This window comes from Salvelinus sp. IW2-2015, linkage group LG30 (genome assembly GCF_002910315.2).
Source record: "Salvelinus sp. IW2-2015 linkage group LG30, ASM291031v2, whole genome shotgun sequence".
Lineage (NCBI taxonomy): Eukaryota > Metazoa > Chordata > Actinopteri > Salmoniformes > Salmonidae > Salvelinus > Salvelinus sp. IW2-2015.
Genome location: NC_036869.1, coordinates 18,306,197 through 18,332,151, shown reverse-complemented (window position 1 = coordinate 18,332,151; position 25,955 = coordinate 18,306,197). Strand labels below are relative to the sequence as shown.

Below are 25,955 nucleotides of genomic sequence, written 5' to 3'. Positions count from 1 at the left end.
TCACCAACACAGACCCCATAGGTGCAGTTAAATACAATCTTGTTTTCATATTAAGATTCACGATAATAACTATTCTAGGGGCGTTAACCTCACGGCCCCAGATCACTCAAACACCCAGAGGCTAGAGGGTTGATATAGCCAAATTGTTTTGAATTATAATCAACTGCTCTTTGTGATGTTAACCTCACGACCCCTAGATCACTCAAGATGTTATAGTGCAGATACAAGCTGGACTGGAGACTGATGGTTATTCTGTTCACCACCTGTGGACTGAGTTCAAAGAATGAAGCATGCCACCCACTGTGAGATGCTGCTGTGTGAGTGATGGCATTTGTGTGTGTGTGTGTGTGTGTGTGTGTGTGTGTGTGTGTGTGTGTGTGTGTGTGTGTGTGTGTGTGTGTGTGTGTGTGTGTGTGTGTGTGTGTGTGTGTGTGTGTGTGTGTGTGTGTGTGTGTGTGTGTGTGTGTGAGACTGGTCATTTCATTGCATGTTGTGATACCAGTACAGTATGTGTTGTATGCTCAGGCAGCATGTTAAAGCCTCTCTGATGAGCCTAACGACAGATAGGCTGCCATTAAAATGTCATGTCCAATTACTGCCACATTTACTCTCCCCTCCCTCTGACATCAGGGCCATCCATCAAAGTTGGTTATCTGTGACATAAAGCCTGGTCATGTGGAATGAATAACCCTCTATAACTGGCAAATTAGAAATGTGTAATAGGTGTTTCATGCTGATTTTAACCTAAGTTAAGTATTCAACAACAATTTTGTGACCACGAAACATGGCCATGAATGTATGAATGGACTATCTCTATCCCATTGCCCGCCTGTGGTGATAAGTAAAACAATTATTCTCCCCTCGGTTCTGCTAAACATCATTTATTTAAACTTTTTAGAATCGTACTCTTAGAACCTGTTGTTACTGGCCGTGTTTTATTAATTATTGAGAAAGAGTTACAACTTTTAACTGGAAGCATTATAGCGCCGAGAGTTCTATAATGCTATCAGACATTTATTTTCATGGCCCATTAATATTGTTTGACTCTAATTGATACACTCATTAAATTGTTTACAAGGCTTACGAACGGTGGGCTCATTGTGTTTCAGGCACTTACCTCTCAGGCTGTACTATTGCGTAATACGGTTTTCCCTCCTCTTCTGACTGGTGCTGGAGGCCCACCGAATCAGGGTCAGGATGGGGTCAGGAGGAAATAGTAAGCAGACAGGTTCTTGGGGGAAGTGGCAGCTGCTCCAGAGTGATCCCATTAGGCCTCAGTAAGCCTGTGTGTCAGTCACACCACACCTCTCAGGCACCAGAGCACGTATGGGTCAAACTCTCGCATCTGGACCTGTTTGGCCGGGGTGTCTGATAATATTCTGTGCCAATAAGTGTACTGTAATCCATCCATCCCAAGCCTATTTTGTCCCTCGCGGTAACTTATATCAATATTGAATTCTCTTTGAATTGTGTAATGAAAACATATGATTTTCAGTGAAAATAATTGGGAATGGCAGCATAAATATATCCAGACTTGGTAGTTTTATACCAGGCACTTATAAGTGATGTCAACAGCCAGAGTTCGCTTAAAAGAACAACACAGCCCTCTGCTGGTGAAAAACAAAAACAACGCGAAATAGCTTTTCAGCTCAACGTTCTCATTAACACCCTCCCAATAACCGTATGGTATTTTTCCTCAGACTACAATTATTTGAGCCAAATAGATTTTCTTCTCACTACTGTCCCATTTCCAATCACCTCCATGGTTCCCAGAAGTAACACTTGTCTGTCGCTGTGGCTGGCCCAAAAAAAGTGTTGCCATGGAAACACGGACAATGTAATTTTCGCCCTTGAGGGTCTGCCGGCGTTTCCCCCCTCTGTAATCTGTTTCCTCCGCCGTCTGTGAGTCTGTCTGCACATATCTGACTTGGTATCATGTTAACCAGGGCTCTAGGGCACACCTCACTAACCTGAGAGCAGACATGCTCCAATTGGAGAAAAAATCTGGATGAAAACCTATTATAAAGGCCAGAGAATGTTATCACGACCCAGAGCCATAGATGGATATGTACCCGAGGGCCGAAGTCTGAGTCATAGTAATATCATGGTGAATTGAAATGAAGCTTCAGCACACACGGGTGATCTTGATGCTCCATGAAATCTGTGAAGCTGTTGCGTCGAGATCCCTACTGTGCTAGTTTCTTTTCAATATAGTACCGTTTTTATCCAGGCACTTGGTAATTCAATAGCCCTTAGATGTGTTATACTTTCACAATAAGCATCATGGTGAACAGAACAGACTTGCGAACTACAGGTTGCAAAATATATTCCATCAATATATATAAAAAAATGTAATACCTTTTATTTCTTCCCTGGTAACTTTCAAGACAAATACCAATAATCGGAGACATCCAACTGGGACGTGCCCTTACGAGCTGATCTTCTAATCATTAAAGTGAAGACTGTTGTTATACATCTGGTGGAGCAAACCCTACTCCTGGAGATCAAATGGGTGAGCAGGCTTTTGCTCCAGCCCTATTATATCTCACCTGTTTCAGCCGATCAAGGTCCTAAGGAGCAACTGATTACTACAATCAGGTGAGTTATAGGGCTTGAACAAAACCCTGCACAAGGGTAGCTCCACAAGAGTGTTGGTCATGCCTCCTCTACAACTTGATGAAGGTAAACTCCACCCACAAATCTTCTGGTATTTGTTTCATTAGTCCATTGTTGACATGTTTTGCTAGGTAGCCTAGTGGTTAGAGCGTTGGGCCAGTAACTGAAAGGTTGCTGGATCAAATCCCCAAGCTGACAAGGTCATTCTGCGCCTGATCTGTCGTTGTAAATAAGAACTTGTTCTTAACTGACTTGCCGTGTTGAATAAAGATTCCAAAATCATCCCTGTATGATTCATTTTGGAAAAAGCTGTATCATACGATGCTAAATGCATCATATGGGGATGATCTGTCATTAAAAAGTTACATATCTTGAAAACGTGATTGCTGACAAGCAAAACATTTTGAGATTATGTCAACAATGGAACAAATACCAAAATAGTTTCTGGGTGGTTTCTCTAAATCTATGTGTGTTATGGACAGACATGCATACGGTACATACTGTTGCATACGGTACATACTGTTGCATACGGTTAGAGATGTAAATCAAAGTCATCAGCTTATGTTAATCAGAAGACAAAAAAACAAGTAAGCATGTCATAGATCTGAATTCTCAAATATCAAAACAGCCTTTTATAGAAGATTAAAACAACTACTAAAGACAGTAGGAACACAGAAAACCCATGCTCCTCCTTGCGTAAACATCTTTACTCAACGGGATAGAACCAAGCTAAGCAAATCCTTGCTCGATTCATTTTTTTGTGTGATGAGAGTATTGCAATGCATATTGTTACTGCAGATATGAATTCGGTGAATTCTCCAATACCACCTCCATTAGCCCCAATCAACAGCAGGTTATTCACAACCCGATATCAAAGTACTTAGCACATGAATTTATAAACCTGCTGTCTGTCACTGTACATGTACTTGTTTCCAGACTTATACTGTACACCAGAGAGTAGCCTTTGTGTAGCTGAAATAGTTCCAACACAGTTCATTTCAGTCCCCGGGGTTTCCACTGCTAACCCGAGTCCTAGCTTTCACTCTTCGCCAAACAGTTGCGCAACAGAGCGAGCGTGGATGAACACTTTGAAAAATGTCAGTTTAGGACAGCCTCTAACTATCACGTAGATGAGACCCACCCCACTGTCCATGACAGCCCCAGTCGCAACTAAAAACCTCCACAAACACTGTACAACATCTACTTTAAAAATCATACAATCCCCATTATACAACAGTCTTTTTTTTCTTTCTCCGTAAACAAGCCCCAAATTCACTGGTATGATTAAGGCATTTAAGTGTGTTCTAGTTTAGGGGCTGTGACCCACTCCTGCTGTATCAGCAGCAGCCACAGTGGAAGTCTGCGTTGGGGTCCAGCAGGAGGTTCTTGCGGTCGCAGTGCAGGCAGTCCAGGTGGTACCAGGCGTCGCAGTCGTCACACTGGACCCACTGCACCGTGTCCTGCTGGGGCAGGCGGCAGTTTGGCGCGGCACACGGCTCCACCCCCTGGGATACTACCCCCTCCTCTTCGTCTTCTGAGGAGGACGAGGAGGAGCTCGAAGAGGAGGACGAGGAGGATGTGGAGGAAGATGAGGAAGAGGAAGGAGGGGGAAGGGAGGGCCGCGGAGGAGGCTGCTTCCTTGGTCGGCCCCGCCGCTTGCTGGAGAGGGGAGAAAAGCAAGGTGTGAGTGTCACATTTGACTTTCAATATATTAACTCGATTTCACAAAAAAGATCATTTGAGAATGTGAAGAGAACGGAGCATATATATATTTACAGGGAAGGAAAATGTACAATGAAAAAAAACACTAGAGAAATATCACTGTAGTTTGGATGCTGTCACATGGGGGCATTCTCACCCAGCCGTGACATGAAATCTGGCAAACTGCCCTGGCCGTCCTCTCTCCTCTTTGCAGATCCTAAGGGACGGGGACACCAGCGAGTAGCTCTCTCCTCCCACCACCATAGGGGAGTACACTGGGGAGCTGTGAGCCCGTCGCCTTCCCCGCCCAGAAGACGGCGGCGGAAAAATATTCTGCTGTCGAAACACAGAGACGTTCATATTTGGGCCAGTCCTTTGATGGTTTGGGTCGATCTCCCGCCTCTGATTGATGTTGAAGGATACGTGGTTGAGTTTGCCGTTAGCGACGATTGCGTGACAGTTTGCAATCGGTTTAGGCACAGGCTTCAGTTCAAACTGGCGTCGTACATCCTGGTCCGTTTTGACTAAAGAAGCGTGGAAACCCTCAGACTCTGACTTGTAGAGGCGTCTTCTCTTCGTCCCTCTCTGGCCGTCCTTCACGCTTCGGTGGTTCCTGGCCTCGTCCGAGCTGTCATCCTCCAGAAGTACAGTGTGGGCTGACTTGCGCCTGCTCTTGGATGACGCCGGGAGTGACTTGGATGAGACCACAGAGGTAGTGGGTGGAAAGGGAGGAGGGGTGGAGGGTGGGACCAAGGATGTAAAAGGCGGGGAGATGGAGTTTGGGTCTGTGATATTGCCGTCACTCCTCTTAAATGTCCAAGGACTCCCATTGATCTTGCTCAGGCTTCCAATGGAATTCAGAATGACAGTCGCCCTGTTGATTGACCAAGTGGAGAGATCCAAGTTGGCCACCGCCTTGCGGTCCAGGCTCGTTCTGATTCGGTTCTTCAGGTCGGAGGAGAAGGTGCCGGCCTTGGGGATGGTGATGGCGTCAAAGTCCAACGGCCGCACGCTAACCTTCTGGAAGAGAAAGTAGAACTCTGGGCTCCCTCGCTCTGATTGGCAGCCGAAGGTGAGTGTGTCACCATCTGAGAGCTCCCATTGGACACTTGGCTGCAGACGGACCTCATTCACCCAAGTACCTGGCATGGGAAGGTGGAGGAGAAAGCTCATTAGATGAAAGGCTTGTAGAATAGAGTTGAATGAGACCTAAGGAAACTAAACACAAGTGTGTGGAGTTGTAGAACATGTAGATAGTTTTTAACAAATAAATACAAAAGTACACTGTAATCATGTGGGATGATGTGGAACTCACCATGGCTGCTCCGGTCCTTTAGCTGCACCTTCCAGCCCCCCTCGGCCGCCCCCTCCACCTCCCTCTCAGCATGCAGCTCGGCATGGATCCGGGACACAGACGTAGAGTCCAGGGTGACATCACACAGCTCTGCCGCACGGCCCAGCCGAAACACTGAGTGAGTCAGCGCCGGCCGGAACGTGTACAGGTCCCGGGCCGAATCTGTGGAGGACGAGCCGATTCTCAGCAGCTGGAAACACGGCTGGACTCCGGACAGCATGGCCACGACACACCGATCCCCACCCCAGTCAGTGACAGATACTTTCTTACATAGAGCTTTCCATGGCTTAAATAGCACTTAAGTCAATAAATGTGATACAAAGCTGTCTGTAATGCTGGTAAAAGCTTTGTTCTTAGTATGTGGTGTTGAATGAATTTGAACAGAGTAAACATTCAAACTCTTGTTTTAACAGTGAAAGTTAAAACAAATGTTGTATACAATCTATAACCTGCACGGTTAGTTGCTGAGTAACGTCATCTAAATATCAGTTGTAATGCTAATGGTTACAGTTGACTAAGCTAACTAGTTCATAAATTGACACTAAAAGGCTGGGGGATAGAACTGGCAGCTTGAGGTAGTTCAATCTGAAAAGAAGAGGGAGATTCTAAGACAGCATGCCCACGATTCAACAAACTATATTTTGAAAGCGGAAGCAAAGTACTTTAAGCATATTTGTTCATTTCAGTCTCCTCCATCTCTCCTAACCGAAGTTATTTGTAAGGATTTTGTTTCTATTAATAACGTAAAATTAACAGTTGTACAGAAAGACTCATGTGAAGGCTAAATTACAGAGGAGGAACTTCTTGACGCAGTTAAAGCCTTTAAGTCCGGGAAAACTCCAGGCCTGGATGGCAACTCCAGGTCTACAACAAAATGTCACTTGTWGGCACCCCAAAAGGCTAGGGCCAGCTCTGACTGCATGTATTGGTATAGAGGTGGGTATGAGCCACTGTGGCCCCCTCATCATGAGTTCAGATTGTGGCCCCCACCCCCATCAAAGTTGCCCATCCCTGCCCCATCTAGTGCATTCATCTGGATCTGAGAAAAGTTACATAAATGAAAAATATGCATCAAAATAGACTTTTACATGTAGTTGAATAGTAGTAGGTGCTACCTTGGCGTTATGATCATTCACAAATATGATGCACATTGTTATATGAAAAACAAAAATTGCATGTAGGTAGCTAATAGCTAACGTTACTGGATGCCTGACAGACAGTGTTCGTGATTTGCTCGTGTAACTCAAGGCTCGTGCCATGCTATGGCACAGGGACAAAGCAGGGGACAGCAAGTGAATCACTTTTGTTAGCTAGCTAAATTACAACGACTATTTTTGCAAAGATGACTCTACAAATGTCAACAAACTGTAATATATTGTTACACCGATTAAGAGGTGCATATCATTAAGAACTCAAAATACACTACTAGGAAAAATTATTTCACAATCAAGGCGTAGACAGCTGGATAGTTCCTGTAATCCACATTGAAAGTCATAACGTTACCTCCACAAAAGTGGGTCGAATCCGGTGCACTTGAATTCTCTTCCACTGCCTAAATATGATGCTAAGGATGCCGATTGTTTAAAACTGTCGATATACTTTAGTATTTTGATCACTTTTGACTTATGTCCAATTTAATCGTCGTTCTTTGCTAAACAGAGGTTTTCGCGTTCTTTTCGCCAGGAAGTCCTTTGAAATTTGGCGCGCCAGCCGGGCTTTCTTGCGCGAGATTCCACGCCACTTCCGCCCGCCTCCGTGCTGTCACTCACAGCTATGGCACGGTTTTTAATGAAACTCAGTCACTGCACAAAGAGGTAGCTACCTCCCCTGCTACTACATATAAAACTTTCAGGTTAGTTAGTTAGAACAGTGCACTGCAGCACCTGCTGTAGCTACAGATTGTAGGCCTACTACACCAGATAATGTTATATAACCAAAGATTTTTGGTGTCCATTACTAAATGTTACTGGTTTAACTAAACAAAACTTCTCCATAGATCTTTCAACTAACCTACAAAAAAAAACTGAGAAAACTAAGAAAGGTTCCTCACCATTTTAGCTGCCGCACATCTAGAATTTCCCAGCATCTTTGCCGGAACTAGTCGTTTCTAGGCGACAGTGCAACTAAAATAAAGATACATGCAAGAGGCATATCTCACTCGATAAAAATCATGGATTTACTATTTGAGTTCTCTGGTGTTTGTAGAACCACCTGCAACTGGACACTGACATTTATAAGATACCTGTTTTCCTGAATCGAGAATGAAGACAGTATCGCCAAATGCAGGTTAATCGAACAATTGTTGGTATAGTTTTGTATATAGGCAAACCTGTAACATCTAGTAATGGACAACACAAATCTTTGCTTATATCACATCATCTGGTGTCACAATCTGTAGCTACACCTGCAGTAGGCCCTATGTCTACACATTACAGGAGGAAACTCGATTCACTTCCAGAATTTGACTTCATTATGGAAATGTCTTTCCCAATCCTGCTACACCAAGAAGGTTCCCTAGTGAGTTTACCTCAGCTTAATATTTTTGTTCCAAAAACGTAAATCATTATATTGGAAGAATATATTTCAGACATGGCACTGACACAAGACACAATAAGTCTCTTCAAAATCCTTTAATGGACATTGCTCATTCATTACAGAAAAAAAMAACATATAAAAAAAATTCTGTGCATGATGCCAAAAGTATAACATTTTATAAATTGTTAATTATAGCATACAAGGGTATAGTTGTTTCTACATGATAGCGAAGTATTATAAAAGTCAATGATAATATAGCTGGGGAACCAACAGTAAGAATTCTGGACTTAAACCTAAGAGACAAGTTTGGAAAGTCATTCATTTTAAATTAAACAAAAAAATAAAATGCAATAATAACAACCAAGGTTAGCATGCATCGTTTAATTTGCAGAAGCAGTTTTCCTGAATATATCTGACATTTTCCCACCAAGGGATCTGAAATAAACCTGCCAGGTAGGTATAACATTCAGCTGATTTCAGCTATGTACTGCGGGCTAGTGAACTCAACCCTGAAGTAGGTAAACTGGACATATATTGCTGAATACTAAATACTACTGAGTCTTGTTTAAAGGATGCACATACATGGTAGGCTCAATAATGAATGGTCAAACTTTGTTGCCAAAATCACACATTATTTTCCTGTATATAGCATAAAGTCGCCCCAAGACTTACTCTCACCCCTGGGTGACCATTTGCTTGCATACCATGTAGGCTGACATCAATATTAAGAAAATAGAATTTAATGCAGGTGCAGGTCGACAAAAAACTTGACCTCTCTTTCTAGCATTCCGACACGTTTTCTCCCTTTATTCTTTATGTTTTTTCAAGACAAACATTTCCTACGTCGTCACATCATAGTAATGTACTACCCATTCCAATGAACCTCAAAAAAAAGAAACTGGTACACTTGAAAATTGCAGAGCTGATTTTGTAATGGCTTTTGCGGGCGAGGTGTACATTATTCCAGTCTTAGCCATAGTAATATTGACAATGAGAATACCTCATTGACTGCATGAACAGACACCAACAGGATAGGACCTACAGTGCAATTTAAATAGTACAGTATTCCTGCTGTCTCACAGGCAATATACAGGTCAGCATGCAGCAGTAGTTTTTGGGAATACTACAGCTATGACAGCAGTTATCTGCATAAGAAGACAAAATATTAGTTATAGTCGTGATACTAAGAGTTCTGACGAAATGTTCAAGCGCGTCAAGCATTTTTCCAAAAACATTCTCAGGCGCTGATACTATAGCGTGATAGCTAGATGATATGTGATGCAACAGAGAGCGGAAGAGAAAGGGAGACAGAAAAATAKACATTTTACTGCTMTTATGTCTTCTCAGTCACTCAGTCTAAGGCATCTCATATATTATGTGTATCAGTATCTATCTACTGTGAACTTAGTGAAAGGATAAATGACGCAATTCAGGGATATAAAATGTTGCATAACTTTGCAGTAAGAAACAGTATTKGCTATGCACATGCAATATATCTAGGCTATATACAAGAGTGCTTGAAAGTGAGCTTTGGGTAATGTTTGTAAGGTATAGTATGTGTGTATGAATTGTAGATATACTTTTTTTTTACCCAGTTGAAAAAATAATACTAATTTTGGTGCTATAGCACGGATATTGCTCAAGATTCAATCAGAAGTAAATTATCTAAAATCGGAATGGGTCAAATATACCTCACCAGACCATGAATTCAGTAGCTTTGTTACCTGATATGGAAGGGATAGCTTTAACGATTAGGTGGCTTTTACATTGTCTTTAGTCAACGTTGTTATCCATCCTAATCTAATCAGTGCAAATTCAGCACCAATTTAACACATATCTATAAAATTGTAATACTCCACAAAACCAAGATAATAGCCGATAGAATATCAACAATCAAGTAGCTACATCATATATGATTCATTTATACATAAGATATTTATGCTGTCCAGTATTCTCATGTTGCATTAAAAACAATTAAACCTTCATTTTAAACAAAAAAGYAAAGTAGAATCATACTTGTATTTTGCAGGTATTATTATTTACAATAGCTGCAATAAAATAAAAAACATTTAAAAACATTTTTGTTACACGTGGACTTTTTCTCATGTAATTATATTTGTGCTTTTTCTTTCTGACACCAATCRTGTTTGACTTACTCTCTTGAGTTCCTCTCACGGATATCTTAAATCGGTTACAACACAAGGTAGCGATATTGCTAGCAGATGCTGTCCCCCAACAACAACTACGCCACGTCCCAGAATGCCTGGGACTGTTACACCCCTTCATTACCTTTGCTTTGACATTTTTAACATGGTCAGCTATACACCCACCTATTATCGAATACAGAATGCCTTCGTTAATAATATGCAGAACCTGATTGGACTAGAGTTGAAACCAATGGGAGGCCTTAGTGGAATGGTTTGTCAGATGTTGTAATGGATGTAMTAATATACTGTTTCTGAAGCGAATGGGCTGAGGGTGGATGTCTTTGTAATGTATATTTGCAGCAAATGGACTGATGTTATCTGAATGGTCGGCGAACGGTTCTGAGCAGATTGAATAGATCCGGGTTACAACTCGAATAGATCTTAGACAATACAATCATCACGAAATTGCTGGATAAGAATTATGTTCTGTTTTGCATTGTGACTTTGCCGCCTCATTGTAATCTAGTCATTCATCCTCGCCTATCTGGAATACAATGCGTTTACAAAAGATGCTGCACTGAATTGAGATKAAGTAGCTACTGTTATTCGTTTAGAGATTCTGGGTGGGATGTGTGGTTCAAATAAATGAATCTGGCAATATATATTGTGTTAAAAGAGAATGTGTAAAAACCTTCCCCCATAAAGACAGTGATGAATGCAGCAGCAAATACATTGAATCTTAATAACTTGCTGGCTTTGTGGGCGCTCCAGTCTCAGTAAGCAGTGTTTTCAGTCTGTCAGGAAAGTAAGTTGGCTTAATTGTTAGCATTTATCAATTCAGCAATCAGTTCCTTTTGGCTAACAGGGCCATGGAGTCAGGCAAAATAGGAATTAAAAAAGGACATCATGCATGTAATTCCTTCTCAATAGGTCTGCCTTACTTCCTTGCCTTTATTAAAGGGCAGCGATCCAAACGCTCAGGTCCCTTCCAAAGGGATCATTGTCATGTCCCATCCGTCAGAGAAGTTCTAGAAGCCTCTGTTCCAAGGCTTGTTCTGCAGTGGCTGCGGTTCTAATGAGAAACGTGTCCTGATGTGGAGGGGTTTAGAATGACCTGATGTGAAGTTGCCGTTGTATTAATTCCAGGTCATTTGTTTTGCAAGATGAGGGATGTAGTAAACATTTACTGTGCTGGGATGATGTCATCAAAAGTGGCAGAGATTGGACACCTTGTTACATGCCCAGGGACACTACTAGCCTTCTTGCATAGCATGGTGTTATTCAATCTACTAGCTTGTGTCAGTTAGCAAGAATGATGTAAGAAGATCTTGGGGGTTTTAGCTCTCCAACTCTGCTATTCTATAGAGGCTATATGCTCAGACAAGCACTTTCTCTGAGTTGGTGCCAAAGCCTAATGCCATGCCTGTACTTTCTGTTCATGGTGTCTCTCTGGATGTAATGAAATTGTAGCGGTATAGGCCTATGTCAGATACTCTGGGCTTATGTTTGTCAGAAGCATTTTTTTACCGAGATTTATCTAAAAATAAAGTTGTCTTTATTTTGTTAATCTAGTATTACAATGTTATTCATATAATTAATTTGGTCTATTACCATATGTCATATATTTTGCTGCTATGTCCCCACATACAGCTGCTATGTCTATGTTCCCACATACAGCTGCTATGTCTATGTCCCCACATACAGCTGCTATGTTGGTGTTTCGCCACTAATAAGCAGCTGCTATGTCTATGTCCACATACAGCTGCTATGTCTATGTCCCACATACTCAGCTGCTATGTATTATGTTCCCACATACAGCTGCTATGTCTATGTATCCACATACAGCTGCTATGTCTATGTCCCACATACAGCTGCTATGTACTTATCAATCAGCTGCTAGTCTATGTCCCACATACAGCTGCTATGTCTATGTTAACATACAGCTGCTATGTCTATGTCCCAATACAGCTGCTATGTCTACTGTTTCCCACATAACATGCTATGTTATGTTCAACATACAGCGTGCTATGTCTATGTTCCCACATACAGCTGCTTGATCTATGTTCCATACAGCTGCTATGTCTATGTTCCCAATACAGCTGCTATGTCTATGTGATGCGGGTTTACCATAACAGTGTATGTCTATGTCCTAATAGTACTAATGCGTCATATGTCCAACAAGGTATGGTTCTCCACATACAGCTGCTTATGTTATGTCCACCATACAGCTGCTATGTCATATGTTCCCACATACAGCTGCTATGCTCTATGTCCCTAACAATACAGCTGAGGTCTACATACAGCTGCTATGTCTATGTCCCTACATCAGCTGTATGTTCTAGTGCTTTCCAATCGCTGCTATGGTCCATGCCCTAATACAGCTGCTATGTCTATGTCCCTACATACAGCTGCTTGTTCTATGTTCCACTACAGCTGCTATGATCTATGTGCCTACTACTAGCTGCTATGTCTATGTGTCTAAGTCTACAGCTGCTATGTCTATGTCCTACATACAGCTGCTATGTCTTGTCCCACATACAGCTGCTATGTCTATGTCTCACATAAGCTGCATGTATGTCCCTACTGTGTTCCCACACTACAGCTGCTTATGTCTATGCCCACATCAAGCTGCATATGCTCATGTCCGCACATACAGCTGCTATGTATTCCCCCATACAGCTGTGATGTTATGTCCCACATAAGCTGCTATGTCATTCCCCACATAGCTCTATGTAGTCAATGAGTGAAGGCATTCAAGCTCATAAGAAAGATAGATCAAATATATTGTAGCTCTGTCAAAAATGTTTCATTTTTGTCATGAGAAGAATTCTGGGATTCATTTTTCCAGGGTATAAAAAAATGTACTCAGAAATCAGTGTGCTCTCATTCCTATAATCTTAATGTATTTTCATTAATCATCACAATGCATTTTCCTCTAGTCCACCAAGTTATCTTAGATATTATCTCTTAGGCCAAGAGAGGCATGCATGCACTATGCGGTCATTTATAACTATCAATTGCCTCTTGGGCCAGCTAAGGCTAAATCTGGCTTTTAAAGTCTAATTTAGAAATGCATGTGTACAGGGGCAGTCTGCTGCTAACAGCTTAGCTTCCTCCACTGTCCGACTGCCCCATAACTAGGCTCGAACCAGTGATCCTCTGCTTCGCAACAACACGTGACCTCCCTGCGTGACAACGTTCCAACGTGTCGAGCCCACAAAGGTATCAATTGGATGCTCAATCCGCGACATTTCAAGCTAGCTGTGGAGGGAGCTTACGGTACGTTCTTAACTCTGTTACACATGCATTTCCTGTAATGCACAAGAATTCATGCGTTCTAATGAGCTAGGGTCTTGTATTTTTTCTTTAGGGATTAAGTCTAGTGCATTTAGACTGGCATTTTTACACAAGCATTTTTGTGTCTTTTAGTTTATAAAAGCAGTGATCAGGAATTGGGTTATGTCTGCGTGTGGGGGGGGGGGGGGGGGGGAGTAATTGACGCTGAAGAGTAAAGGTTGTTAGGGTGTCCGGTGGTTTGTGGTCTGTGCTTTTAGGAATGCAATGCCGGAGCTCTCAGGTGGTGGTGCTCTCTGCAGTGGCATTGGGAACTGCCGGGCTGATAGCTTTACGGCTGCCTCAAGTGCTGCAGACAGCTCGGCGCCCTGGATGCCATTTCTGGCGTGGTGAACCCATCAGGTCTTCTTCAGGGCGTCGGCCTCAGGACCTGGGCGGGGGCCTGGGTCACGTAGCTGGGCTCATGGCCGAGTCGGGGGTCGCGGTTGGCACTCTGGTCTCCCTCGGGGATGATGGTGGCGGCCACGCTGTCAGAGTTGTTTGAGGAGAGCAGCTTGTGGGAGGTGAAGGTCTGGGCACGATCCGTCTCGTATTCGCTGTCTAACGGGAGGCCGGAGGAGTTGAACTCTACCCCCGAGTCGCTCATCTCCAGAAAGTTCTTGTCCGAGGAGAGAGTGTGGTAGCGGCCTGCTTTGGATACCTCCAGACCCTGTGGAAGGAAAGTAACGTGGGGGGGAGGGGAGAGTAAAGAAAGAGTCAGCAAAAAAGGAACATGAATGATTAATTTTGTATGTTTCTGCAAATGTAGTCTAGGTACTGCTTGGCGTGGAGACTGGTTATTTTCAGCCTTTTATAGAAACATTACCCCAGTATTTCTGTTTGTCTGTCTACAGTTAAAACATTTGCAATTATAATGGTGGGATGTGTTTTCCTCTTGCACCTTAACATGCTCACCGGTAGACCACTTCCCACCACATTATGTGTCCCTGAGCCCTGCTTACCTTAATGGTGACCTCCGTGCTTTCTGTAGCATTGCTGTTGTCCCACGTAGACGCCAAAGTGGATTCCTCAGCGAACCGTGTATAGGCCTCTTGAACAACCTACCAACGACAACACAAGAGGGTCGTATTTTAGCAGGAAGCCACGGCAAGCACATTACAGCAGCAATCACAAGTTCACTTCACCATGTACGCTGCGAATCATAAAGAATACTTACGGGTAAATAGGAGTTGGCACACAAAAAGCACATGTACTGCACGCTAAGCTCTTATATAGATTTATAAGATCATCAGGTGTATATATAGTGACACATTGAGAGACTGGAGTTGTTGGCTCGAAAATAACACCCTGGAAGTTTAGAGGAAAAGGCTTCAGGGAACCATCGTTCTTGAGGGACAGGGAATCGCATACTAGAGTGTGTCAGGAGAGAGATCGAGGTAGATCAATCGATTTTCATGTCGGAACACTCCGGAAACTGCTGTTGCGACCGCAAAGCCAATCAGACAAGCTGTCCAGGTTTGTCGCTTAGTCTCCAGAAATCTATGGCTAAATCCATAATGAAGAGGGACATGAAGCTTCGCTGCATTTGAATAGTTTCGTCTAAACCTCCAGAGGGAACACCTTACAGAGGGATTAGAACAGTAGAGGCCCCTCACATCATGTCACAATATATTCAATACATGTAAATTATCTACGGTACACCACGTTCAAACACAAAAATGTACAGCATCAGGTGTACAAAAATTACACAGACACACACATAGACACAGACAAATACGAACAAACATAGAAACGGCACACCTTTGACACAAATTCTGCTGGGCTAGTAGCTGATTAAGCAATATAACCCCCCCCCCCCAAAAAAAAACAATGATTGTAATCAAGAATAAGATCTTACATGGATGTACAGTGTCGCGAACTTTGAATAATTACTACAGTGCTTGAATTGGCCCGGCTTCCCAAACCCAGATTAAGCCTGTAACTGGACTAAAAATCACCCTCAACAGAGATTCTCCATTGAGCATGCATTTTAGACCAGGAGTAACCTGTGTCCAGGAAACCCATCCAGTGTGTACACTTAAACTACATGATGTCATAATGCACAATGCTCTTGATGCAGTAATTGATGTGAAGGTCTATTCACTCATCTCCACAGTATTCCAATACTAGAGRACACTAATTGCTATAATACCAGAGTGTACGGCTGTGATAATCTTAGTCCAGGCGGCAACTTAATCCAGTGTACTATACAGCCTAATCCCACATTATGTCTGTATACTCTGCATGTACTGTAAGTGTGCTACTAACTACGTGTAAAAATCCTGCAATTCACAACGTATCCACAGCATATAATCAAGAAAACAAGTGGTAGATCTAGTCCAGTATCACCAAGCCGATGAATATGTTAATCACTACTGCCCCGATCTTAGACAAACGCACAGCAGATGCACACACATCAGCACATACTCGCACATACTCACACATACACATAAATACATGTTTACCTTGTAATTCCGCATCCAACAACAATATATGTGGATGTGTGCTTGAAAAAAGCTGAATCGTATTGGACGGCTGCATCTGTATGCTTATTTGCACTGAGGCTAGGACTGCAGTTATCATGAATAAATAACTGCTGCAGTTATTTGTCAGTTTGGAGATTAGCGAAAAGAGGGAGGGGTGAGGAATGGATGGCACAGACAAATAATCACTGATGGTGGTAGGAGGCCCACACAACATAGTGACACTATGACCATCCCCAGAGCGTTAGTACAAACACCAATACAGATTCATCCACTTAACACTACAGAATGAAGCCAGAACACAGTTCTCTCACCAAGCAGAGGCTCCGTCGGAGGCTCCTTTAATAGGGAGAAACGTAACGCAAAGGCAAAACGTTAACTAGATTTCCCCCCAATTTGTAATTAGGCCGACATCTATTGTGTGGACCAATTGAGATAGAGATTAAGATGGGTGGACAATGGCAACATTGTGGGCTGCAGACAGAACACTTGAAATTACAACTATGATGGAATCTGCCATATGGAGAGAGTGATGACTGATGATATATGGATGATCTCATTTTGTGTGATTCAAAGCACCACACATCCAGGAAGCAGACATTGGGCAGACCGGTTTCGTTCCTTGGTGAATTCCAGCAAATTAATCAAAGTTAATTAGGACCTGAAGTTTAATTAAAGCTAATTATCTGAGGTTTATAGGTCAAGACTAAAGACTAACACAGGAACGCACACTGATGGAGGAAAAGAGAGCGGGACAGGCAAAGGTACACACAAACACACACAAATACAGTTATATGTACACTGACATCTTTCTTTGACCATACTTAAAAGGATAGTGCAACATTTTACAAAATTCCGTACTGGTTACCTTACCCTGTAAGCAGTCTATGGACAAGGCATGACAGCAACCCATGCTTTGGTTTTGTTTCACTTTTTAGCATTTGTGGCACAAATCCAATGCAAGTCAATGGGTACAATATTACAATTTTCACGCTTCATGTCCAAATCATCTCTAAGTAACTACATTCATTTACAAAACCAATTTTAAGATACTTTAGGATGAATTGGACATGAAGAGCGAAAATACTAATGTTGTTCCCATTGACTTGCATTGGATTTGTGCCACTGATGCTAAAAGGTTAGCAGTTTAAACAGTGGCCAGGTGAACAAAACCAAAGCATGAATTGCTGCCGTACCTTATCCATAGACTGCATACAGGGTAAGGAAGCCAATATGTAATTTTGTAAAATGTCTCACTATCCCTTTAAGAGGTCTTACCACCACCATTATTTCTCTTACAATCACTTTGCAATCTGCGACCTGTGTAATAGAAATATGGCATTATCATTTTGGAATCATATTGAGCCATTGTCGCAGTGTGCTATGGTCTACGAGTATATTAGGCCTGGAATCATAGTAACAGGATTCCAAAATACATGAAAATGGCCGATAATTGTAAACTAAGTAAACTAAGTGTTTCGGCGTGAGAATAGCATACATATATGATAAAGCAGATGCTGTTTAACTATAGTACAGGGGTTGGATCATGGTGTCTTAACGTTTTCACCCCCGTTGAGGAGGCGTTAGGGTGAGTTACCTTGACGAATGCGTCTCCATCCCCCTTGCCCGCCTGCTGGGCGATGAGGGCAATATGCCGCGCCTTCTCCGCCCGACGGCGCACATTTATCAGGCAGGAGAGCAGACACACCAGCAAGAGGAGGACCAGGAAGCCCAGTAAGGAGAGGATTGCAACATACAGCGTGGGTAACTTATAGGCTAAAAGAGAGAGGAAAGAAGAGAGAGGGGATGGAGAAAGGAAAGACATGAGGGTAGAGGATGGACAGGAATATGATAAGGAAGATAGGGGAAAGACAAGCAGGCAGAAAGGAACAAAGAAAAGAGGAAAGATGGATGAGAGGCGAATGTGGAGAGTTACAACATCAAAACAAGAGAGTGAAATATACAGTGCCATCGATGACAAGAAGAAGAAAGGGAAAGGAAAGACCATTAATAGAGGTGATAGATGGATCTATATGTTAAAGCCCTAGTCTCCTCCCTGACCCACGGTTTACCTTCCACCTCCAGGTAGATGTTGGTCACAGGGAACCCCAACAGGTCTGTCACTCTGAAGAGCCCCATGTCACTAACCCGGACCCTCTCCAGAATGCACATGGAGCCTTCTACAGTCAGCCTGCCGTCCAGTGATGGGTCCAATGGCACCACTAGCTCTCCTTGCTCTAGTATGACCCGGTCCTTCCGGTCCCAGTCTGGAGTGTACATGAGGTTGACTTTGGTGTGGTCCACAAACAGGTTGATCTTCAAAGTACTGCCATATGATAGGTGGACGAAGTTCTGGTGCTCTTTGGAACAAAGGGGAAAGAGAAAAGGTTGTCAAATAATTCTGGTTGCTCTTATTTTGACTTGTGTCTTCAAGCTTTGTCAATCCTATTTTACCCACACCACTAACCACAATTTCAAACCCCCTAGATCAAGTATTATCTCCCTCTGACATTGACCACTCCCTCTCGGACTTTGGTCTTCCTCATCTCACCTTTCACGTTCAGGCATGACCTCCTCCTGACTTTCCCATCGCGGTCCAGTACGGTGAAGCTTCCCTCGTCTGTCCCCCGCACCATGCTTAGAGTCACCCTTTTCTCGGACACACTCAGACGACCCTTGTACTCCTCTGGGGGGATGGAAGTCTGGTTGAGCAATACCACTGCCGGTGGCTCCGTGGTCTGATTGGCATGGGCTTGACTGGACCTGAACTCCAGGGTGATAGGGCCCAAGATGTCACCGAGTGGGATGTGGTATGTCTCACCGTACTTGACCACCTGCTCCAGCGCGCAATCTGCCAGGGAGCACACAACAGCACAGCACTATCCCTCAGAGCTCTGGGGGAGTATTTTCTTCCTATATAGTTGCATTCGCATCAGAACAATGATCGTAATCGATTGCAGACCAAATGCAACGACGTCAATAATGCCAAAAAAATACGCTCATTTCGATTGACGTCTGCCTCTAAGGGTTACACAGTTTGCGCAGAGTTAGGATACAATCTTAGATAGTGAATGTGTTGGATAAACAGTGGTTTTAAGAAGTATAGAAACAAGTCGATTGCAACGTTGAGAAGAACATTTTGAAGAATTAGAAGAGCTGAAGAATGAATTAACTGTACAGTAATTAGAAGAACAGTACCTCTGACGATGAGGATGATGTGTTTGACATCGGCAGGCACCTCAGTGTTCTTGATCACGTACATGCCCTCTTGCTCCTCCCCCACATCCTCCAGGATGAGGTGCTTGAGGGAGTTGAGCTGGGCCCGTTGGCCCACCACCCGCCCGTCCCTCATCAGGACCACCTCGGCAGTGCGGTTGGAGGCGGGCTTGAACAGAACCTCAGTGCTGACTAGGGATGGGAGTGGGATGTGCACATCCTCGCCGAAAAAAGCAATCTTGTGTTCTTCTTTGACTGAAGAGAGAGAATGTAAAAGAGGTAGAGATTGACAAGGGTATGCAGAGTTTAAGGAACAATATGTCAGAATCAGGGTAAAGTTACTGATGGTATTCATACTTAATCTTCAGGTTTTGACAGTCACTGAAAAAAATCTGTAGATCATGCGTGACTTTACCTTTCAGGGATGCAGTCAGAACTGTAAAGTAAAATATAGATTTATTTTAGCATTACTTTACGTTCTTTGTCAATGTTTACAAAGATCCTTCAAGAAGTTAGAAATCATTTGTACTACTGGATGAGAAACTACTAAACTTGGCTAATATCACAAAACCTTTTGCAATGTAAATGGCCTACATTCTCACTGTAAAAATAGAACTGCTGTCAACATCAAACCCTCCATAAATTAGTGAGGGAAAAAAAAGGAACAGATAATAAATGACTCAATTCATTTTGTACTCATTTGAATAAAATCTGATATAATCATGTGACTGTGTCAAACATTCTTTATGCTCTTTCAACCTCTCAACCTATATCACTGGTGAATAATTCGCCAATATGCTTACCAGTGCAGAACACGGCTCCAAACACGGCAACACCAATTATTTTCATCTTGATTGAATCTCTGAAAACACACAATACATTATTCTTTTTTTACAGCAGGATATTTCTCATCTAAATATGGATTTAATTATTGTACATGCATGCACAGTATACAAATACCTTTCAAACTAAATTGTAGAGATACAGTATGAAGATGAACAAAACATAATAAGGAATAGTTTAAATCTGGACATGCAGGGCTCAAATGTAATAATCTACTCCTAGTAAATTCTACTGTAACTGGGAGTCTGCAGTGGTAATGACATCATTTCCTGAGGTTAATTGACAGGAGTGGTGTGTAGTTCCTCAGGGCATTAGTCAGCTCTTTTGTGTGATGAGGCTGACCACCATTAGACTAGAGTGGACATGAGCCTAGGCTTGGGCCACCATTCTGCCTACAGTGACAGGAGATGGGGAGTAGGGGAGGGGGAGGATCTAAGTGGCTCCAAGGATCCTAGTGTACAACCATGAAAGAACACAGAGTGCTGTTTAATAAGCATTGCCTCTTTCAGCGGCACAAATGAAGAAATTACAGAACTGTCTATTTGCATCTCATATTCGGGACACAGGCTGAAAATCAAAGTGTAGCCACAGTTTTGAAGGCAATGGGTTTCCAATGGGTTGTATTTAGTACACTAAAAACTAGGGGTTCAACAAGGGTTCTTCTAAGATCCTCAAAGTTCTTTGAAGAACCTTAGGGTTCTTGGCATTGAAAATGGCCCAAATGAGGAGGTGGGGTTCATTGAAGAACCTCCTTAGTTGGTGGGGGTTCTTGCAGGAACCTAACAGCCCAAATGAAACATTTGGATTCAAGGTTGAAAGGACAGCAGGCACAGGTACTTAACTGAAACATTTTAAGATCTCAATTTAGGTAAGGTCTGCCCCTCGTATGATCTAAATTCATATTGTTTTATTATCTTTTCATATTTGTGCAAATCTTTCTAAAACAGAAAAAGGACACAATTCAATGGATATTAATCAACAAAGAGGTAAGACTATGTAGGCTATAAGAACATGTTGAAGGATAGCTGTATTGGGTGCAGATGACTGAACTGCTCACTTTTGTGTCTGTGTCTGCAGGTATACAGACGAGGAGGCATACAAAGGTATGTCAATTAGTACTGGTATGTTATGCATATCACATTTTCCATCCTCCTCTCTTACCTCTTCAATGAATATCCCAGAGGCCTCTACATTATGGACAAGTTATGCGTATGAAAACCATTATCAAAACAGTTTTTTCATTCACATTTACCACAAAAACCAAGGTATGAATACTGTCATGTGCATGTTTTGTTAATCATCTGTTTATTTACTCTTTTTTGGATTCACAGACTTCACCCTCCCTACAACTCTGATGAATATAACAGGTTACCTGTTTGATCACCATGCACTGCTAAATCATTCTGGCTATGGATACGGAGAACATCAACACATTAACATCAACACGCCAGATGATATACCCATTGGACTTGGGGCTCTGCTGGGAGTTTACCTCATATTTTTTAATTTTAATTTTGCTTTGCCTCTAAAATCATAATTGACACTGACAACTAAAATATTGTGTTATTGTTGTTATTGTTATGCATATTATTATTATTAACAATAATAATAATAGGTGAGGGGAAGTAGTTAAAAAATTAACCCCAAAAGGTTCTTCAAATGGTTCTTTGAAGATTCATTAAAAGGGTTCTTCAAAGAACTTATAGCGGTTCCCCCACAGTTTCAAGTTGAAGAACCCCGAAAGGATACTCCAGGAACGTTTTCTTTCTTGAGTGTATCAGAGTTTAATAATAGTTCCATACAATATGCCATGCTAATTGAGTGTGAATGGTCGGCTATTATGTTGTACACTTACATTAGCTTATTGCATACTGACCAACTGAGTTGTGCACGATGAGTTGTGCACTTTTTTCAAACCTGGAAGTACAAAGGATGTAAATCAATCAACAAAAGGTTTTGCTTTTGAAGAATGATCAGCTGCTTTGGCCCATTGCCTGAAGGCCAAATAACTCATGGTCGAAAGTAGGCTGTGCTGTTTTCAGAACAAGCCATATATGGTTAGGTCACTCAATATTTGTTTTGTGGGATGTATAGGTGAACTAAAGGTGTTCACCCAAATTTATCGCACATACAGTTGAAGTCGGAAGTTTACATACACCTTAGCCAAATACATTTAAACTCAGTTTTCACAATTCCTGACATTTAATCCTCGTAAAAATCCCCTGTCTTAGGTCAGTTAGGATCACCACTTTATTTTAAGAATGTGAAACATCAGAATAATAGTAGAGAGAATGATTTATTTCAACTTTTATTTCTTTCATCACATTCCCAGTGGGTCAGAAGTTTACATACACTCAATTAGTATTTGGTAGCATTGCCTTTAAATTGTTTAACTTGGGTCAAACATTTCGGGTAGCCTTCCACAAGCTTCCCACAATAAGTTGGGTGAATTTTGGCCCATTCCTCCTGACAGAGCAGGTGTAACTGAGTCAGGTTTGTAGGCCTCCTTGCTCACACACGTTTTTTCAGTTCTGCCCACAAATGTTCTATGGGATTGAGGTCAGGGCTTTGTGATGGCCACTCCAATACCTTGACTTTGTCGTCCTTAAGCCATTTTGCCACAACTTTGGAAGTATGCTTGGGGTCATTGTCCATTTGGAAGACCCATTTGCGACCATGCTTCAACTTCCTGACTGATGTCTTGAGATGTTGCTTCAATATATCCACATAATTTTCCTGCCTCATGATGCCATCTATTTTGTGAAGTGCACCAGTCCCTCCTGCAGCAAAGCACCCCCACAGCATGATGCTGCCACCCCTGTGCTTCACGGTTGGGATGGTGTTCTTCGGCTTGCAAGCCTCCCCCTTTTCCTCCAAACATAACGATGGTCATTATGGCCAAACAGTTCTATTTTTGCTTCATCAGACCAGAGGACATTTCTCCAAAAAGTACAATCTTTGTCCCCATGTGCAGTTGCAAACCGTAGTCTGGCTTTTTTATGGCGATTTTGGAGCAGTGGCTTCTTCCTTGCTGAGCGGCCTTTCAGGTTATGTCGATATAGGACTCATTTTACTGTGCATATAGATACTTTTGTACCTGTTTCCTCCAACATCTTCACAAGGTCCTTTGCTGTTGTTCTGGGATTGATTTGCACTTTTCGCACCAAAGTACGTTCATCTCTAGGAGACAGAATGCTTCTCCTTCCTGACCGGTATGACGGCTGCCTGGTCCCTTGGTGTTTATACTTGCGTACTATTGTTTGTACAGATGAACGTGGTACCTTCAGGTGTTTGGAAAATGCTCCCAAGGATGAACCAGACTTGTGGAGGTCAACAATTTTTTTCCGAGGTCTTGACTGATTTCTTTAGATTTCCCCATGATGTCAAAAGAGGCACTGAGTTTGAAGGTAGGCCTTGAAATACATCCATAGGTACACCTCCAATAGACTCAAATTATGTCAATTAGCCTATCAGAAGCTTCTAAAGCCATGACTTTCTGGAATTTTCCAAGCTGTTTAAAGGCACAGTCAACTTAGTGTATGTAAACTTCTGACCGCTGGAACTGTGATACAGTGAATTATAAGTGAAATAATCTGTCTGTAAACAATTGTTGGAAAAATGACTTGTGTCATGCACAAAGTAGATGTCCTAACCGACTTGCCAAAATTAACAAGAAATGTGTGGAGTGGTTGAAAAACGAGTTTTAATAACTCCAACCTAAGTGTATGTAAACTTCCGACTTCAACTGTATCTCATCAGTTTGACATCCCGTGTCGCTCTACCTCACATATTCGCGCGCGGCATCTTTTTTTATTATTTTTTATATCGCTCGGCGGTAAAACAGTGTGCAGTCTGTACACCCGTGGTGCGACAAGGGTGTGTCACGCTTCGCTGCATGGGCTATCCCAACAAGATAAAACACAGCTTTGGTAATGATGAGGAATATACTGCACTGAGGAATTTGGAAGACATGGGGAGACCCCTTCTCGTTCCAGCTACGATTTCTGTCATCCGTGTGGATTTTGGCAAAGCTCGCACTCTCTTTTTTTGCGCGCATCACACGCGCACAAAGGCTCCCTTACTCGCGTCCCCCGTTCACCCCTTCGCACAAGACCAAGTGCCATTGAAAAACCTGTATTCTCTCTTCAGTACATTGAGTATGTGACCAGACCAAACACTTACTTAGCGACTATGCAAAATTTGCCATCTGTCGTTCCCATTAATTACGTAGCCTAACGATTGGGTGTCCTGGCAGGGTATCCACGCATTGGGCAGGACGTCAAACAAATATTGAAGAATAACCAATTTCACATTCAACTACTTACCATTCGTTCATCAATTACATAAACGATTGAGGGGGAGGGTGGATAAAATATAATAGGCTTATGATTTGTCTTTTTTATTCCCAGCCCTATAATAAACTGCACCTTTGATGGGGAGAAGAATAGCCTAGAACAAACGAACCCGCCGCATATTGTTTGTACTGGTGTTTATTGTAAGGATATAGGCTAGAATCTGAAGATGCAGAGGCCGTTACAGCTTTCGAAATAGCATAAATAGCCTATGAAATGCTGCCTGGTGCCCAACAATAGTCATTGTCCCCGTTTCAAATGTTCTATTATTAGCCTTTGTTTATGGGAAGTGCTATACTTTACATGTAAAATAATCATGAGATGTTATGTTTTTGTAGGTGAAGATGAAGGTAATTACTGTCATCCTACCCGTCTCTGCTGCATTACCGGTATCACGCCCTAAATTACCCATATTAGATATAGCTGTTAGACATGCATAAAAAAACAACCAGATAACCTGCCAGCAAACGAAAAAACTGCAAAATTTAACCCATACATTTCTCGGTGAAATAAAAAACCAGTAGAACTGAGCAGATATAGATGCATCATAATTGCTGGTAATTACCTTTCAGACAGGCTTGGATCCGAAAACAGCAGATGGGACTTACGGGGTACAGAAAGTAAGGTTTTCTACTAAATGTAGTTTTTTTTCTTCTTAATATCTTCCCCCTCTCCCTCACCCCCAACCCGTCAAAGAAAGGGACTTCAATGGTGTTACGAATCGGGATTATCTGGAGAGCTTCGGTAGCTGTCGGCTTGTGGTCTGTTAATGATCGGTGGAGCTCGTACCATTCCGTTAGAATCCGGAGGTTCGGCTCTGGAATGCCGCCACTCATATTCATGTGGGATTATGATATGGTATTATGACTTCACATCTTGTTTGTCTTGATGTTTGATTTTAATAACAACAAATATAACAATTTTATTCCAGGAAAGTACCAACAAATTGAATATATATATAAATATAGTTTTACAACTTTAGATATCCTGTAGGATACAATATCTCACGTATAGGTGGGTTAGTTACATTGGTGACTGTTGAATTAAACAAATTCAAAATGGCCCTCCATTTCACGACCTAATTAGTTTTTCATTTATCCGTTTTGACTCTTTCCCCGCTGGTGGTGAACTGTTTGTACTAGCATCAGTGGAGCCAAGGGATACTCCAATTCCATACCTGTTGTTTAAGAAGCACAATGTGACAAATACAATCTGATTTGTCTGTCACTGCTTATGCCTTTTTGGGCCCCATCACAGATCCAGGCGGAGGATTCAACATATTCTAATCTAGTGTTGGACAAGGTAGCAATATTTTTGGAAGAGCATTTGGGGTTATCTGCTGTTCTCAAGTGCTTATTCATATTCATACTCTTCT

General features: G+C 42.2%; 2 protein-coding genes and 1 long non-coding RNA gene across 3 annotated transcripts in view; 1 reads left to right on the top strand and 2 right to left on the bottom strand.

Annotated features, from left to right (window-relative positions):
* The window catches only part of LOC139023309 (uncharacterized), a 376,026-nt gene that overhangs the window by 327,420 nt on the left and 22,651 nt on the right, over window positions 1–25,955 (top strand). The window lies entirely within an intron of this gene.
* LOC111955278 (transcription factor 19-like) lies at window positions 2,344–7,412 on the bottom strand. The gene is made up of 4 exons (XM_023975457.2): window positions 7,175–7,412; window positions 5,633–6,256; window positions 4,475–5,459; window positions 2,344–4,275 (listed from the first exon to the last, which is right to left on the bottom strand). Exons 2-4 carry the CDS (start codon window positions 5,889–5,891, stop codon window positions 3,954–3,956), a joined length of 1,566 nt encoding a protein of 521 aa, XP_023831225.1. The 5' UTR covers window positions 5,892–6,256; window positions 7,175–7,412; the 3' UTR covers window positions 2,344–3,953.
* Window positions 13,894–25,284, bottom strand: LOC111954848 (uncharacterized). The gene is made up of 9 exons (XM_023974753.2): window positions 25,146–25,284; window positions 20,189–20,247; window positions 19,801–19,821; window positions 19,368–19,640; window positions 18,721–19,020; window positions 18,242–18,529; window positions 17,767–17,945; window positions 14,649–14,747; window positions 13,894–14,356 (listed from the first exon to the last, which is right to left on the bottom strand). The coding sequence occupies exons 2-9, from the start codon at window positions 20,232–20,234 to the stop codon at window positions 14,057–14,059; spliced, it is 1,506 nt and encodes a 501-aa protein (XP_023830521.1). The 5' UTR covers window positions 20,235–20,247; window positions 25,146–25,284; the 3' UTR covers window positions 13,894–14,056.